General features: G+C 61.0%; 1 protein-coding gene and 1 long non-coding RNA gene across 42 annotated transcripts in view; one reads left to right on the top strand and one right to left on the bottom strand.

The window, feature by feature from the left end:
• Window positions 1-10668, top strand: part of LOC109497599 — a 26222-nt gene extending 15554 nt beyond the window's left edge. For 28 of the 35 annotated variants that reach the window (XR_006594547.1, XR_002153902.3, XR_006594548.1 and 25 more), the window contains 2 exons: window positions 150-5520; window positions 6732-7414. This is a non-coding gene — a long non-coding RNA (uncharacterized LOC109497599). Of the gene's footprint in view, window positions 1-149; window positions 5521-6731; window positions 7415-10308 lie in introns of those variants that run through there. The other 7 variants (XR_006594542.1, XR_006594538.1, XR_006594535.1 and 4 more) reach the window with 5 other exon arrangements.
• Window positions 1-15970, bottom strand: part of FLNC (filamin C) — a 27312-nt gene extending 11342 nt beyond the window's left edge. For 4 of the 7 annotated variants that reach the window (XM_003983022.6, XM_045052726.1, XM_045052725.1 and 1 more), the window contains exons 1-23: window positions 15268-15969; window positions 10668-10916; window positions 9014-9111; window positions 8715-8865; window positions 8501-8619; window positions 8215-8292; window positions 7857-8019; window positions 7486-7686; window positions 6138-6275; window positions 5614-5740; window positions 5334-5470; window positions 4931-5124; window positions 4724-4837; window positions 3976-4119; window positions 3633-3756; window positions 3337-3497; window positions 3040-3130; window positions 2781-2950; window positions 2443-2560; window positions 2091-2353; window positions 1102-1699; window positions 277-450; window positions 7-169 (exon numbers count right to left, since the gene is read on the bottom strand). In XM_003983022.6, the coding sequence (XP_003983071.3) occupies window positions 7-169; window positions 277-450; window positions 1102-1699; window positions 2091-2353; window positions 2443-2560; window positions 2781-2950; window positions 3040-3130; window positions 3337-3497; window positions 3633-3756; window positions 3976-4119; window positions 4724-4837; window positions 4931-5124; window positions 5334-5470; window positions 5614-5740; window positions 6138-6275; window positions 7486-7686; window positions 7857-8019; window positions 8215-8292; window positions 8501-8619; window positions 8715-8865; window positions 9014-9111; window positions 10668-10916; window positions 15268-15622 (4130 nt within the window). In that variant the 5' untranslated portion in view covers window positions 15623-15969. Of the gene's footprint in view, window positions 1-6; window positions 170-276; window positions 451-1101; window positions 1700-2090; window positions 2354-2442; window positions 2561-2780; window positions 2951-3039; window positions 3131-3336; window positions 3498-3632; window positions 3757-3975; window positions 4120-4723; window positions 4838-4930; window positions 5125-5333; window positions 5471-5613; window positions 5741-6137; window positions 6276-7063; window positions 7127-7485; window positions 7687-7856; window positions 8020-8214; window positions 8293-8500; window positions 8620-8714; window positions 8866-9013; window positions 9112-10667; window positions 10917-11649; window positions 12133-15267 lie in introns of those variants that run through there. The other 3 variants (XM_045052722.1, XM_045052724.1, XM_045052728.1) reach the window with 3 other exon arrangements.

Here is a 15970-nt window from a genome sequence, read left to right as displayed (position 1 = left end):
GGATACCTGGTCTCCACAGTGAAGTGGTTGGCCTTGTTGACCAAGCCGCTCTCCAGGCCAGGCCCAAAGGCCCTCACTCGGGTGGGGTCACAGCCCTCGGTCACGCCCACTCGGAAGGGGCTCTTGGGCACAGCTACGTCATCATACAGGACCTCCACCAGATGCACGCCTGGAAGCCAGCCACACAGGGCGATCAGGGCGTGCGCAGCCCCTAGCACCCCATCCACACTGAGAGTCATCGGTTCCCCACCGTCCCCGCTCGGCCCAGGTCCTCACCCTCTTCATAGGCTGTGTACTGCACTCGGTAGGTGCCGTCCCCGTTGTCTGTCACATAGGTGTCCGTCTTAGCACCCGAGGGGTTGAGCACACGAGCTGTCACGTGGTTCCCACCTGTGGCTGTTAGGGATCTTGCGTCCACAGTGAACTCAGTGGTCACCTCACGCAGGACACCTGGGTCCCAGGAAAGGAGTACTCCGTGTGAGTCAAGGGCAGCCTCACATAGTCGCTCATGCCTCCACCCTCCCCAGCTTTCAGGCTCTTGCTCTTATCCGCTACTTCCCAGCCTGAGCCCAGCCACCCTCTGCCCCCCCCCGCCGTGTGCTCCAGGCCCCTGCTTCGCTCCCATCACCACCGTGTGGTATTCTGTTCATGTCAGGCACCCCACCAGGCTGTGGGCCCTTCAAGGGTGGGCCTGGGTCTTCTGTCTCCCTTGACCTTCCACTCTCATGCCTCACCAGGGGCTGGCCTCCAACAGGTGGCCACTCACACTCACTGAACTGGGCTGAACTATCTCCTGACCTACTACCCAAAGCTTTCCCACTCTATCCTCTACACTGGGGTCCTTAGCTTTCTCAGATCAGGCACCTGATCTGAAAGCTGGGATCTCCCCGGAAAGACGCACATAGGCAGACACAGTTTTGCCACGTGAGCAGAGGCAAAGCTCCATGCCCAGCCTCTGGCCCTTGGCTCCTTCTCTGGGGTACCTGAGTCCTAAGGACCCTCCTTTTACCTCTGCCTTGGCCCTCCCTGAGCCCTCAGCCCTGCTCCCTCCCTCCTGCTGATGTCCAGGGCTCCCTGACCAGCTCCGCCTCTCTCACTCACCGTGAGGCTCCACCCCGGGCCCTGAGACCTTGACTCCACTGGTGTCGACAGCAGGCTGCACGTGGACGCGGGTAGGGAATTTGGGGACAGGGTGCCCGCCATACTTGATGGTAATTGTGTAGGTGCCAGGAAAGGCGGGGCTGTAGGTGATGTGGTAGGTGCCGTCGGCATTGTTGTGGATCAGCACCTCGGCCTTGACACCGGCGTCCGACAGGATCTCGATGGTCAGCTCAGCCTCGCCAGCCTCCGAGCAGTCCACCGTGAAGGTGGCCGCCTCGCCAGCCTTGCCACGCTCCAGGCCCGGCCCACTGGCCCGCACCTTGCTCGGGTCGAACACGGGCCGGATGGTGGCCTTGAAGGGTGAGCCAGGGATGTGGGCTTCGGCAAACAGGATGTTGATGGTGTACTCGCCGGGCTCCGTGGGCAGGTAGCTGACAGCACATGAGCCATCACCGTTGTCCTGGCACTCAATCTTGGCCTCACAGGGGCCCTCCACAGTCAGCCCCAGGCCGCCCGTGCCAGCCCCCTTGGTGTCAATGGAGAACGGTGCCGGGGTGCCTACCAGGCCGCCCTTGAGACCGGGCCCATACGCACAAACCTAGGGAGAGGAGCAGGTATATAGTCTCCTTACATCCGGCCTCTCCCGTGCCTGGTCTTCGTGGCTCCCCACCCAGCTAAGCACCTTTAACTGTAGCAGCTATGACAGGCTGAGTCCTTACAACAATTCTAGATGAGGGAATGGAGGCTGACAGATTAAATAGTTTGTCTCGGTTAGTGAAGCTGGAGCCCAAGCCCGGTGTGATCAAAGGCCACACTCTTCATAACTAGGCTGTTTCAAAGGCAGGTCCTGAGATGGAGGGATCACCGTGGCCTTGGACCCAGGGCTGTAGTCATTCCAGGTACACGGGCCCTCTTGCCTCTGTGACTTATTCATTTTCCCTATAAACCCTCAAATCCCAGCTCCCTTCAACTCCTATCTCCTTACTTACCTTGGAGGGATCAGGGGGCAGGACACCCTCCACAGCAAAGGGGCTACCGGGCACTGGGTGACCGTCGTAGGTGATGTCCACCTTGTAGGGTCCCTCCTCAGGGGGCATGTAGCGCACGGCCTGGGTTTCAGCTCCGCCCCCAGGCTCCAGCTTGCAAGGGATGGGGCGACGGGAGGGTGAAGTCATCCGCACATCCAGCTGCCCTTGACCGCCAGCCCCACGTGTGTTCACAGAGAAGGCCTGTTCTTGCCCCACAGCCACCTCTGCGGAGAGGTCAAGGGGCACAGTGAGCAGAGACTCCGGCCCACCCCACAGCACTTCTCCCTTCCAGGGCGGCTCCTGCCCCACTTACTGCTGTTCAGGCCTTGAACTTTGACTTTGCTGAGGTCCAGTGGGGGTGCCACATTCACCACAAAGGGGCTCTTGGGGACAGGGTCCCCACCGTAGGTCACCGTCACTGCCATGTTGCCCTATCAGGTACAAGAAGAGGTTAGAACTGGGTGGCTTAGACACGGCCTGGCAACATGCCCTTGGCCGATGTGGACCTCAGGCTCAGAGTGGCACAGCCAGAGAGGATAGGTGCCAGGAAAGGGCCAAGACGACCCAGAAGTGGTCCTAGGAGACCGGCGGAAGGAGATGCGGGACCCTCATCAACCAGGATGGGTGGGGTGGGGAGGAAGCGGGACACACCTGCTGGACGGCTGTGTACTTGACAGTGTAGGAGTAGTCATGGTTGTCGATGATTTCAAAGTCCCGCACGGCCTCACCCTTGGCAGCCCCGGCAAAGTGCACGTCCAGCTTGGCCTTGCCGGCTCCCTTGGTCAGCACCGTGAAGTGAGTGGGCTTCCCGACTTCCACACCTGGGGAGCCCACCCCAAGACAGCGGTGAGGGCCTGGTGGACACCTAGCCTCGATCCCGGCCCAGCCCAGCCCCCGCCCAAACGCCTACCCGTGCGGTTCAGCCCAGGGCCCTCAGCCTTGACTTTGCTGGCATCGTGGGATGGGTCCACCTTAATGTGGAAGGGGCTGGCAGGGATCTCCTGGGCGGAGAAAAAAGATCTGGTCAGGGTAGGCAAAGGTGGCTTCTGAAACAGCCCCTTTGTTCCTTCTGAGGCCCACCGCCCGCACACAGAAAGTGCTCTGTCGATGGCTGCGCAACTGTCCCCAAAGGACAGGATATGAAGCTGCGGCTTAGGCTTGGAGGCTGCAGGCCACCAGTGACGGCCAGAAGCCAAGGGTAGGGTACCTGGTTGGCAAACAGCACCATAATGGTGTAGCGGCCGGCCCCTGGGGGGGTGTACTTGACTGTGAAGGTGTCATTGTCGTTCTTGATGATGTCAAAGTCGATGTCAGCTTCTGCAGGGCCCACCACTCCGGGAGCACACTTGATGCCGATACTCACGTCACCTGAGGGGAGGCAGGCACAGGGCCATGAGTGGGTTCTCAACGGCCGCCCCCACTTAGCTAGAAGCAGGATCTGGCCAGAGTGCAAGCCCCACCTACCCAGGCCCCGCCCACTCCCCTGACCACAGCCAGGCACACCTTGCCCAGCCTCGCTGCAGTCCACGGTGAAATAGGTAGGCTCGTTGGCCTTGAGGCCCGTCTTCTCCACGCCTGGGCCATACACCTTCACCCGCTCGGGGTGACTGCCTTCTCCCACGTTCACCTGTCGGGAGGAGGTTGATGCTCAGCCCAGGGCCCCTCCCACAGGCCCCATACCCCATCACAACCCGCCCCGGCCTCAGCGGGACCAGCCTCAGCCTCTTTGTGGGTTTTGAGGTGGGGAGTGGAGACAAGGGCCCAGGGACGACCAACATCTCCTGTATGGGGCTCCACCCTCCCTCTGGGACCCCAGGCAGCAGGGGGGCAGGACAGGAGGACACACCCGGAAGGGGCTCTTGGGCACATTGACGCCTCCCCAGGAGATGATGATGGTGTGTTTAATGGGCTTGGTGGGCACGTAGGAGCAGCGGAAGGTGCCGTCGCCATTGGGGATGACCATGATGTTGACAGGGCAGCCATCAGCATCCTGGGGGGGGGTAACCAAACGAGAGTCTTAAGAACACTCCGGCCTCCTCAGAGCACTGACGCCCTCTGCTGGCCTCAGGCAGCCCTCCTCACCTACTGCCTCAGACCTCAGGCCAGAAGAGCCCAGCGCCACGTGCTATGGTGGCGGGGAGCACGCCCTGGGAGCCATTTGTGTGGCCCAGCCTCCCAGCCCAGGCATCTGCAATGTGTTAGCTGGGAAAAGGCTGGGTTAAATCAATGTTTCTAAAATTGAATAGTGAACATGTTAAAGGAAAATCATCCTCTTGAACCCAAGAGTACATTCATTAACTTCTAGGGATTAGCGGACAGCAGCATGAGAAACGGACTTGGGAAGTCAATGTCATATTCAAATCGTCTTTCAATTGCAAAATTATTAGTACAAAAAAAATACACTTTTGGTAAAATATGTTCATAAGGTTATCATCAGAAAACACAACATTTTTAAGTTTCCCATAGTTCTTTTGGATCCGTGAGAGTCAAGCCGGGCCAGTGACGCTACAATTTCCTCTGCCTCTCACCTGCCTCCGCCCTCCCAGGGTTCCTGCCCAGGGCAATGAGGGTAGCAGGACCGGGCAGTGACTTACCTGGGCATACAGGTTCAGGTCTCCCTTGCCAGCAGCACGGGCATCGATGGTGAACTCTGCAGGCTTGTCCACGATGCAGCCAGTGGGCTCCAGGCCAGGCCCAAAGGCCTTCACCTGTGCAGGGGGAGGAGCGGAGGGCTAGGTTGGGGACTGGAGGAGGGCCTGCTCACCCCATCCCGGGCTAGTATGCAGGCCCAAGGACCCCACCTTATCCGGGAAGCAGTCAGGTGCGGCTGGCTGGATGTGGGCAATGAAGGGTGAGTCTCGGATGTCCTCGTCATCGCAGATGACGTGCACGGCGTACTCCCCAGGCTCCGTGGGCCAGTACCGCACATCGCAGGAGCCATCCCCCTTGTCATCACACTCGATCTTGGCCTGTGAGGGCCCCTCGATGGAGAATCCTGGGTGCGATGGAGGGAAGATCAGGGGGTCCAAGAGACAGCTTGGACACTCGGGCAGGTCTCCTATCGCTCCCTCAGTCACCCCTCCATCCCACTCTGTCTCATCCTGATACTACCCAGCGTTCCCGCCTCCCGTCCCCAGTCACCCCCCGTGTCCCTCCATCACACCACTCCCCAGCGTTCCCGCTTGCTGCCACCCAGCCACTTACCCAGTGTCCCCACCTCCGTGCCAATGGCCTCCACCACAAAGTCGGCCGACTTCCCCACCTGGCCAGTTTTCAGGCCGGGACCCCAGGCCCGTACCTTCTGCGCTCCTGCCTCTGGGCTCACCTGTACCTCAAAAGGACTGGGCGAAGAGGGATCTGGGGTCAATGCCGGGAAGCACCTCTGCCAGAGGTACCAGTCCTCTCTTCCCTCAGGCAGCCCGTCCTCCCCTCCCCAGCCTGGGAGGCCCCAGACAGGCAGGCCTGGCGGGTGCGTGGTGCTTACCTGCGGGGGATGGCGTAGCCGCCCCACGTGATGGTCACCACATACTTCCCAGGCACCACAGGGTGGTACTCACACTCGAACACGCCATCTCCAGCCTCTCGCACTTTCACTGGCTCTTCTGTGCCCTCTGAGGAGACGGGGAGCACACAGGGAGGTGATCACCAGTCTGAGAGCCACAGGTCCTCAATCCCCTCAGGGACCCCGGCACCCGGGCCCAGCCTGAGGGCAGTGCGACTAGTGGGCAGAGCTGAAACTCGGGCAGGGACCACATGCCATCCCTGTGCATGACACCCAGAGTAGCGTGTAGGGTGAAAAGGATCATTTCCAGTTTGCAGGTGAGAAACTGAGGCAAGAGAGGAGACAACATGCCTAAGGGTCCCATGGTACCTCTGGGCAGAGTCTCTTCTTGGAGTCTCTCTGGGGCGGGGCATGGTGCTCGTAGTCACTGCCCTCAGGAAGCCAGAACCACGGGCCATATTTCCTCCCTGCTCTCCCACCCCCCAGTCCTGGGCCCCGGCACTCACTTGGCCCTTTGACTGTGACCTTGAGCTCCCCGCTGCCGGCACCCTTAGTGAACACCTTGAAATCAGCCACCTCTTTCACACGCACACCCTTGGGCTGCAGGCCCCGCCCAGAGGCACGGCAGGCGTTAGGGTTACAGGCTGGGGGTTGGAAGGAGAAGATTAGGGGTGCTGAGGGGCTGGAGACAGAGCCTCAGCCCCTCACCACTCATTTCCCACCTCACTGGACATAGTCTTCCTGACACAGGCACAGGCTATGGCCTCATGCAGTCCTCCCCCGTGCTCCCCAGGGCCCCCGACACAACTGGGGCCCTTGGGAGCCATGCTGGACGAGGAGCCGGCTACAAGAAACCCTCCCTGCTGGGCTTCTCAGAGTCAGTGTCACTTGGGACACAGACATGGCAGAGCCTGGGCAGAGAGGGGGGCAAAGAGAGATAGGGGAAGGCCCCAAACCACCCAAAGCCACCCACCCAGAGCCATCTGAGCCTTCTCAGGCAGAGCCACCATAGCAGCTTTAGGACTAGGTCATGTCATGCCATAAAACACTAAGCGAGGCCACAGAACGAGATATTCAACATAACATGAAGCCTTCTGCAGGTCACAGGCAATGCATGGAAATCAGCCTGCCACAGAACACTACCAGTGGCGATGAACCCAGACCTTGCTACTGAACACAGGCCAAAGAAGAGTGATCTCAGACTGCCACGGAACACATAAGATGGCATAGGACCCAACGGGATGCCACAAAACAGGCAGGACGTGTAATCCAGGCCTACCACAGGACACAGGCAATGGCACAGAACCTGGGGCCCGTCACAGAATGCCACGGAAGGGGGGCAATTCCACACTGCCTGGGCCATTCCACACAGCACAGGTGAGGCCAGTCAGCTGTGGCCATGCTGGCCCCACCTCCCCTGGACAGTACTAACGTGGCACCACTTTCTTGGCCTGGTGGATGATGGGCACGGAGGGGACGTGTGACGGCAGGGGCTCTGAGCGGCAGGGAGAGAACCAAGTGGCGGGAGTCACCACCCGAGGGCCTGGGGTATGGGTGCCCATCACGTATGCCCCCACGACCCTTGCAAGGTGGCACCTGTCTGTATACTTTGCTGTGGTCTCCGGACCCTCCCTGGGATAGTAGGTGGAGAGATGACCAGGATGAGATCTCTCCAGAGCTACCCCCTGCCCCCACCCCATGGATATTCTACCTATTTTAATGCCGGCTCCCCTCCCACCCCTGGATTTAGTGGTTCGTTTCCCATAAACCCTCAGCCCCGGAATTTGGTGGCAATTCTCTCTGTGTCCTGGCCTCAGGGAGGGTGACTGTGGGGCTGGGTGAAGGGCCTTTTACCTTCAGCTACATGGACGGGGAAAGGACTGCGGGTGATGGGGGCACCAGCGAAGGCCACATGCACCGTGTGGGGCCCCTCCATCACAGGCCTGTACGTGCATCGGAACGTGCTGTCGCCCTTGTCCTCCAGGGCCACCTCCACTGTGTCCCGCCGGCCCTGCGGGTCCACGATCACCACGGCAACATCACCAGTGCCGGCCCCTGCCGTGCACAAAAAGCCGTCAGCAACCCCCTCTCTGGACAGCTGCTCGGGGCTCCCTCACTCTGGGACCACCCACCCTCTGGCTGAGACCCTGCCCCTGTCCCCCATCCACATCACCCCACGTAGTCATGCGCTGCCCGCCTGACATCCCCCTAGGGCCCATCCTTACCCGCAGTATAGATGTCAAAGTACGTGGGTTTGTTGGCCACATTGCCCACAGGCTCCAGGCCAGGGCCACGGGCTGACACCTTGTTGGCATCTCCCAGAGCCATGCCCACGTTCACCTCAAAGGGACTGCGTTCGATATTCTGGCCAGCAAAGAGCACAGTCACCTGCAGATCAGGGGCCAAATGTTAGCCTCTCGGGGAAAGCAGTTCTTTTGAGAGGGGGTGGATGGGCAGGGCGGAACCGAGGCTGGGGAGAGGTGGGCTGCTGGGCATGCTGGGGTGGGCTGCGAGCGGAGAGAGGGCTCCACGACGACAGAGCCAAGGACGTGAGCGGGATGGGGAGGGTCGGCAGGGAGATACCTTGTGCAACCCCGCAACCTTGGGCACATAGGAGACAGCATAGGTGCGGTTCTTGTCATTGTTGGGAACCACTTTGGCCTATTGGGAAGGGAAAAGACCGGAAGTCACAGAGGCTGCAGCCCCTCCTGACCCCACAGTGCCTGGCAGCACCCACGGTGATGCTTCCCCCAGAACCCGGCCTAGTAGTTAATTCTGGCAGCCATCTCCAGGCCAGTCGTGCTAGCAGCCCGTGGTCTCTGGTTCGAAGCCCATGCCATTCCCTCTCGTCCTCAGCAGCTCTCCATACCTCCTCGGTGTGGCCCTCAGGGTCCTCAATGTAGACCAGCACCTCGCCCACGCCGGCATCCACCGTCTGCACGGTGAAGTGGGCAGGCTGTAGCACAGTGTTGCCGTGGGGCTCGATGCCTGAGGGACAGACAGCAGAGCCAGGTTACTTAGGAAGACCCATCCTAGGATGGACCCAACTGCCCAGGGAAGACCGGCAGGGACTCGACACGTACCAGGCCCGTAGGCGATGGCCTTCTTGGGGTTCAGCTGTTTAGAGCGAACAGGGGCACCAGGTTTGAGTTTGGCCTTGGGGAACTGGGACAGGTAGGTCATGACAGAATGCTCATCCACGTTGGGGTCCACAATCTCCTCGGGGGCAATCACCTGCCACAGGGAAGAAGGGAGTTACAGGGTGCTCTCTACCCAGTGACTTCGGTGCTCTCCCCCCTCTTGACCGGGCATCCTCATAGACCCAACCTCCGTCCTGGCCCTCCTGGCCCCCTACTCTCCCCCACCCTCTTTGTTCGTGTACCTGGGGCACCCCGAGCCAGTCGTCCGCCTGCTGCATGGCCTCCCGGGCGTTCTCCACAGGCTGGTTGGGGTCCCAGGCTTCCCAGTCAGGGCACAGGCCTAGAGAGATGGTAGAGGGCGACGATGAGTAGGGGAAGGCAGCCAGTCAGAACGCAGAGCATCTGCTCACCCGACACCCTCACAGGCTGCGGGGTCACGCCCGCTGCCGCGCACCTCTGGGCCCCTGACCAGCCAGGTTCTTGCTGCCCCCCTACGTTACGGACCATCGCTGGGATGCCCGTCGCCATTGGGAGGCGCGGCAGCCCTCCCTAGCACCAACAATGAGGCCTTTCTGCCCTGGCTGACGCAGCCTGGCACCAGCCCTGCCAGTCAGCCTTCTGCCGGCCCCAGTGCAGACCCTGTCAGGACCGCCCCCCTCCCAGTCCTTCCCGCCTCACTCCTGCTGCCTCGGGGCAGCAGGTTCCACCCTGCACATGCCTCTGACGCCATCCTCTACAAGGTCTCCTCACAGCCTCCCTCAAGTCCTAGAGCTCCAAACACTTCCCACGTCAGCCTTAGAGCCTAAGACACCCTCTCCTTCCTCATTACCCACTTGGGGAAACTGAGGCACATAAGGGCATGTCATGAGAGGATAGGTTCTCCTCTGTGGCCACCCAAAACACAGCCCTCCTAATGGGAAGAATGCTGAGGCAGCTCCAGATCACTCCTGTCAAGGGGTGCAAAGGTCAGGGGGTGCCTGGTCCAGGCCAGAGCTGGAGGAGGGGTGATGCTCACTGGCTGGGAGGGGGCCGGCTCAAAGGCTGGAATCCATGACCGGCCGGAACAGCTGAGCTCACTTCTGGCGGCCTCACCAGCTGTGGGCAATGGCTCAGCAGCTGGGAATGCTTCCCAGGCGGCTGGTGCCCCCGCCTCCCACCCCCTGCTCCCCAGCTGACCCCAGACTGGGGAGGATTCTCCCAAGGGGCCATGGCTCCCCAGAGGCAGAGCTGACCGACTCGGATGAGAAGGCGATCTATCTTCTTGGGAGGTGATGGTCAGAAAGGGAGATGCATATAGGGCAGGGCTCTAGCCAGTCATGGCCTCAGTCTTCTCATGGGCCCTGACTGCCCCCCCCCGACCTGACCGGGCCAGGGCCTACGTTTGAGAGGACAGTGTTGGGCCACCTGTCCCCGGGCAGCAGCACACCAGCCTCAGTCCCTCCTCAAACCTCTCCCAGAGCCTCACAAAGAAGAACCTTCTCAGGGTCTGACTTCTGGGCTTCTTGCTACAAGTCCTACCATGTTTCCTTTCTCTCAGCTCAGCAGAAATGGTACCCGTATGGCAAAGTAGGACACTCATGGAGCAGGAAGTTGAGACCTTGGGCTCAAGTTCAGTTCTGCCACAGATGAACTGTGTGATCTTGGACAAATCACTGGCCCTCTCTGGACCTCATTGCCCTTGTCTGTAAAATGAGGAATTCTGAACCTTTTGCTGCAAGCTGCAGTATCTGTCGCACCCGCAGGAAGGGCCTGTCACCAGCAATGACTCTCAGCTGGAGCAGAGGGCAAGCCCCACAGGCCGTCCTGATCCCCCAGCCCGGAGATATGCATTCTGACAGCCACAGCCCTCAGCACCACCAGCGAAGGGCTCCATGATGGGCCCACTGGTCCACTTACCAGGGGCACAGTTGTCCACCAGGGCGCCCAGAGCTTTGCCATCCTGCCAGTCACGGTTGAAGTTAGTGATGGGCAGCTGGGGCACCTTGTTCTGGATCCAGCCGAGCAGACGCTGCTTGGGCGTCTGCTTGCGGGCGTCCTCGTCCTCCTCATCCTCCCACATGGGCATGGAGATGGAGTAGTGTAGGATCAGCGTCCAGATCAGACCCAGGATCAGCTTCAGGTTCCCATCCACAATGGCCTTGCTGTCTGCAGAGTGGAGGGGACACGCTGGGCTCAGCGAGGGGGCTGCCCGCCACAGCTCGGCTCAGCTCACGAGGCAGCTGCTAGAGCAGAGGGGGTCAGGCCTCCCGCTTTCGGAACCTGCCCCCTTCTCTGCCTACCGGATTCTCACCCTCCAGCAAGGCCAAGGCCGCGCCCAGAGGCCTAACGTTTTGGATCTGCCTACAGCGTGCCCCACGGCAGGTACTTTCACCTGTGGAACCGTGGGCCTCCATCCGGCTACAGGCCCCCTGGCGATCATCCGGGACTGTAAGCCTCTGCGGGGGGGGGGGGGGGGGGGGGGGGGGGCTGCGCCGTTTTCATTTTTTAAGTTTTATGGAGGTGTGCCTGACACACAAGCTGCACGTATTAAACTGGACAAGCTTTGACAACACGTATGTGCCTATAACGCCATCACCACAAGTCATAAACCTATCCACCTCTCCCCAGATTTCCTTGCACGTGCCCCTTTGTGGTCCCTCCGCCTGCCCTTCCTTGTCCCCCTTTCCAGGCAACAACTGGTTTGCCCTTGGTTACTATGGATTAGTTTGCATTTTCTAGAGATTTATACAAATGGAATCATATAGTTAAGTACTCTCTGGTTTCTTTCACAGTAGACACTATTTCTCTACACTCAGAGCCTAGGACTTAGTAGGATCTCAGTAAATACTAGTTGAATGAATATTAAAAAAACGGAAATTAGAGAGGAATTAGAACTAACCTGGTTCCAGCCGAATTCTCCTCTTGAACACCATAAAAGGCTTTTGGAACAAAGTTCGGGGAGGGGGAGGGAGAGGGGGGTACAGTGCATGCTTGGGTAAGGCTTGAAAATCATGTTTTCAAATGCTGGGGCCAGTGGGGTTTCACATGAGCCAGGAGGAATGTCACCCGTGTGGACTCAAGTCTCAGGAGCTGAGACTCTTCACCCATCCCCACCTTGGAGGAATACTAGGGACCAGAATCGCTTCCTCAAGATTCGGGAGACCTCGTTCTCCTTCAACAGCCAGAGTGAAATATCCAGGAGCCGGGATGGCCTACAGTATGAGTCTTTGGAAGCCAGCTTATTTGTAAAGGGCAATGCAGGCCTGAAATCCATCAGCTTCCCTGAACACTACTTTTAGGAGGTTGGGAGGGGGGACAGAAGATTCAGCCTTGTTTACTGGCGTTGCCTGAGAGATGGGAGAGGGTGGGGCTGGAGGTGCACCCCCCTCCCCCCCCCCACACCCCTTATACAACTTTTCCTCCTCCCCTAGATCTTGGGAGAAAACAGTCCGGAGACCAAAGGCCTGGGGAACCCCAGCACCCCCCACCCCATCCCCACCAGCCCCCAGGAGGGGGAATCGCAGCCTCTCTATCCCTCTGGCCTCCAGCTCTGGCCCCCTTGGCTCCCCCACCCTTTCACTGATTCATCCTTCCTTCCCCGGCAGCTCCCCAGCCCGCCCCCTCTCCCCCTGGCTCTGCTGCAGCACAAAGGTTTGGCAGCTTTCAGATTCCATGACACAACTCACTCCCGGCCTCCCGGTGCTTCAGGGCGCTCTCTCAAACACACAGGCCGCCATACTCTCACACAGTCTTGACACCCAGTGCCCCAAGGCCTCTCACCACCCCGACAGCCTCCAAAGCCAGTGCTCACACACCCAGAAGAGCTTCTTGCAAACCGGGGGGGGGGCGGACAGATTCGTGGGAGGGAGGCCGTGAGGCTGCTGGGGTTGGAGGGGGTGTCATTCATATTTGCCGCAAGGAGAAGTCTCTCCCCAGTGACTGGCCCTGGGCCAGACAGCAAGTGGTCCACTGCGGCTTGGGGCAGGAGAGGGACCTAGAGTCCTGCTCCGGAGCAATGACCTTCCTCTCCAGACCCATTCCTGCCCCAGGCCAGGCAGAAAAGGGGAGCTCAGTCTTCCTCCCCCCCACCCTGAGCCACCACTTCTTCTCCAGCCTGGGGACACCCCCAAAGGGGTGGGAAGAGCCCTACAGCCAGACCCTGAGGCCACCCCAGGCCTCAGGGGTGGGGAAGGAGAGAGGGCCCTGGCGAGGGAGGTGCCGGCACAGCTGCTGCCCCCCTCTGGCCCCTCCCTCAGCTGTTGGCTCTAGAAGGAGTAGCAACTGGGGAACAGCTGCGGCACAGAGCTGCCTCATTAGGCCTCTTTGTTTGGAGGGGCTGAGGGGCTGGTGGGGGCCGGGTTGGGGTGCTGGGGTAAGGGCACACAGCTCCTTCAACCCGGGCTGAGCACCCCGTTCTTTAGCTGGACTTCCCAGCCCCCAGCCCCCACCCCACTCCTGGAAAGGGAAGTGGGGAGTCTTTCCGACCCCCTCCCAGGTGCCCAGATGCTCCATCGAAGTCCTGAGATAAGGCCCAGAGGAGCCCCCCCCCCCCCCCAGCCCCTTCCCACCACTGATCGGGCCAGAGGGAAGCAGAGGAAGCAGAAAGCCGCCCCTGGTGGGGAATCCCTTGACATCTCCTCAGGGTCGAGCAGCCCCGCCCCCTGTGCCCCCTCCCTCCACCCTCAGCCTCAGGCCCGGCCCCAAATTGCTGACAGCTTATCTCATCAGCACGAGTGAGCCACTTGGCCCAAATGGGGAACAGTTCCCCTTCCTCTCAGCGGGAACCCAGGAGCGTCCCTCCCGCCCCCAAACCATCTTTTCCTTCTTCCCCCTCTACTCTGAGCCGGCCCCTCCGCTGTTGAGCCAAGGGGCCGGAGCCAGGCACCGCCATGGGGGGAGGGGAGAGGTGCGCTCAGGAAGGATGAGGCCTGGAGAGGGGCCGGCGGCCCCCGCAGCGGGGAGGGGAGAGGAAGGCTGAGCAGTTTCCTATAAAGTCCTGGTGAGGCCGGAGGCCCTCCTCTTGAGACCCCACCTGGGACCGTCAGTCGGTCGGTCAAACCTCAGCATGCAGGGGGATGACAGCCCCAGGACTGACTTGTCTCTGATTCCCCCACACAAATCCTCCGACCAACCCCCCACCAACACACACACTCTGTAGCCCTCCCCCCACTACACACACCAGGGTCCCCTCCCCCACCCCTGTCCTCAGGCTTGTCCTTCTGGAAAGCTCAGAGACATCTGCTGTGTCACGGAGGCAGGGCTATTTCCAGGCCAGAGCGGGTGGGGTGGGGGGGCAGTATTGGGGCAGGAGGGGTAAGGCCTAGAGAGGGGACTGGACAGGGCAAAGGGCCCCGGACTGACTTCAGCTGCTAATTCAGGAGGCCTAGAGATGCCCTGAGGGAGAGTGGGGGTGGACAGATATTCAATTATCTTTGGGGTAGCCTGGTGGGGGAAGGCATCGGACCCCATGTGAAACTCTTCTCCTGGGGTTTTGGGGTGCACCCCAAGGGGCCCTTTCCTGTAAATCACAGCAAGACTCTTAAGAGCTCACCACTGGGGTAGGGGGTCTTCCCTAGGCCCCCAGCCGGCAGGGAGGATTGCAGGGCTGTGAGGGGAGGAGCAGCCTCCGACCACTCAGAGCCCACCCTCAGCTCCCCAAGCTCCCAAGCCTGGAGCGCTTCCCCACCCCCACCAGCACTGATACACCTTCCAAATCTGGTTACACTCAATGACTTCCTCCCTTCTACAGGCCTTCCCCTCCCTCCTCTCAACCCAGACAGTTAGCTGCAGCCAATCCAGTCCTAGGGAGTGGGCTGGGGCCTGGCATGGACTTAGGGGAGCACCCTCCTGCGCAGGCTAAAGCAGGAGGTGGATAGGCAGGGGTTAAGGCTTTCTGCCCTCTCTTAGTGCCTTTTTAGGTTTCTGAGGCTGGGCCCTGCCTGCCCTGGCCCAGGGGCCTGAACCCAGCTGCTAAGCACAGGCCTGTGGAGCCCGCCTGCGCCCCCCCCCCCCCCATGCCTGCCTAGCCACCAGCTTCCCTGACCTGCCTTCAGCCTGCTTCTCCCCCATGGACGTGCTGGGAGGCAAAGAAGCTCTTTGCTTTGTTTAGGGAGTCAATGCCCCCCAGGAATCAGTAATGGGCACCCTGTCTTCTCAAGCATGGGCTGGGATGGCCCCATGGCAAGAAAGGGGACAATGAGTAGAGGCGGGTTGATGGGAGTGTGTGCCGGGAGGCTGAGCTGGACGACTTAGAAACGGTAAGGTGTGGACTCCCCTGGGGAACCCCAATATTCCGCTGAAGGGACAGAGGGGTGTGAAGGCACTGCCCATATGGCCTGCATCGATGGCAGGAAAGCAGGGACCAGGGCCCTCTCCCTGGGCCAGGGGGCCACTCTCTGTCCTATCTCAGCTCCCGGCACCCACCCAGCACCTGTGTCCGCCGTCCCCGGGGGGCCAGCCCTTTCTTGGGGCACCTCCCCCTCCCCGCTGTGTCCGCGCACCGCTCGCCCGCACCGACCGATGGACACGAGCTTGATGTGCTCGCGCTCCAGGAACTCGAGGGCCACGGACACGTTCTCCAGCTTCATCTGGCGGAAGTTGGGGCGCGGGTGGAACTTGCGATACATGCGCTTCTGGCTGAGCACCTCGAGCAGCGCGATGAGGCGCAGCCCGTCGCTGAGGTCTCGCTGCAGGTCGGTCAGGCGCTTGCCCACACACTTCAGGTGCTCGTTGCACCAGCGCGTGAACGTGTTCTGCTGGATCTTCTTCCACGGCGCGTCCTCCGCCAGGTCCTTCTCCGTGGACGGCATGTCGTCCACCTCGTCGCCCAGGCCGAGGCCGGCGGCCTCTGAGTAGCTGCTGTTGTTCATCATGCTGGCGCGGGCTGGGGCGGGGGCTGCTCTGCCTGCCGGGCTCGGGCTGGGGCTGGGGCGCTGTCGGGGCGCTGTCGGGGCGCTGTCGGGGTGCTGTCGGGGCGCGACCGCGGGACTCGCGGCTCTGCGCTGCGCTGCTCTCAACTTGTCTCGCGCCCTGGCTGGTGGGACTCGGCTGGCCTCCTCGGCTCCTCGGCCGCGCTCTCTCTCTCTGTCTCTCTCTCTCTCCCTCCGGGGGCGGAGCAGTGCTCGGGAAGTGCGGGCCGGGCCGGGGCGGGGGGTTTAAGAAGCCCCTGGGGCCGCGCCCCCCCCACGCCGCGCTTGCGGCCCCCGAGTCCACGTCAGAGC

Source organism: Felis catus, chromosome A2, assembly GCF_018350175.1.
Source record: "Felis catus isolate Fca126 chromosome A2, F.catus_Fca126_mat1.0, whole genome shotgun sequence".
Lineage (NCBI taxonomy): Eukaryota > Metazoa > Chordata > Mammalia > Carnivora > Felidae > Felis > Felis catus.
The sequence above is the reverse complement of the archived record's forward strand: the minus strand, read 5'-3'. Positions and strand labels throughout refer to the sequence as shown.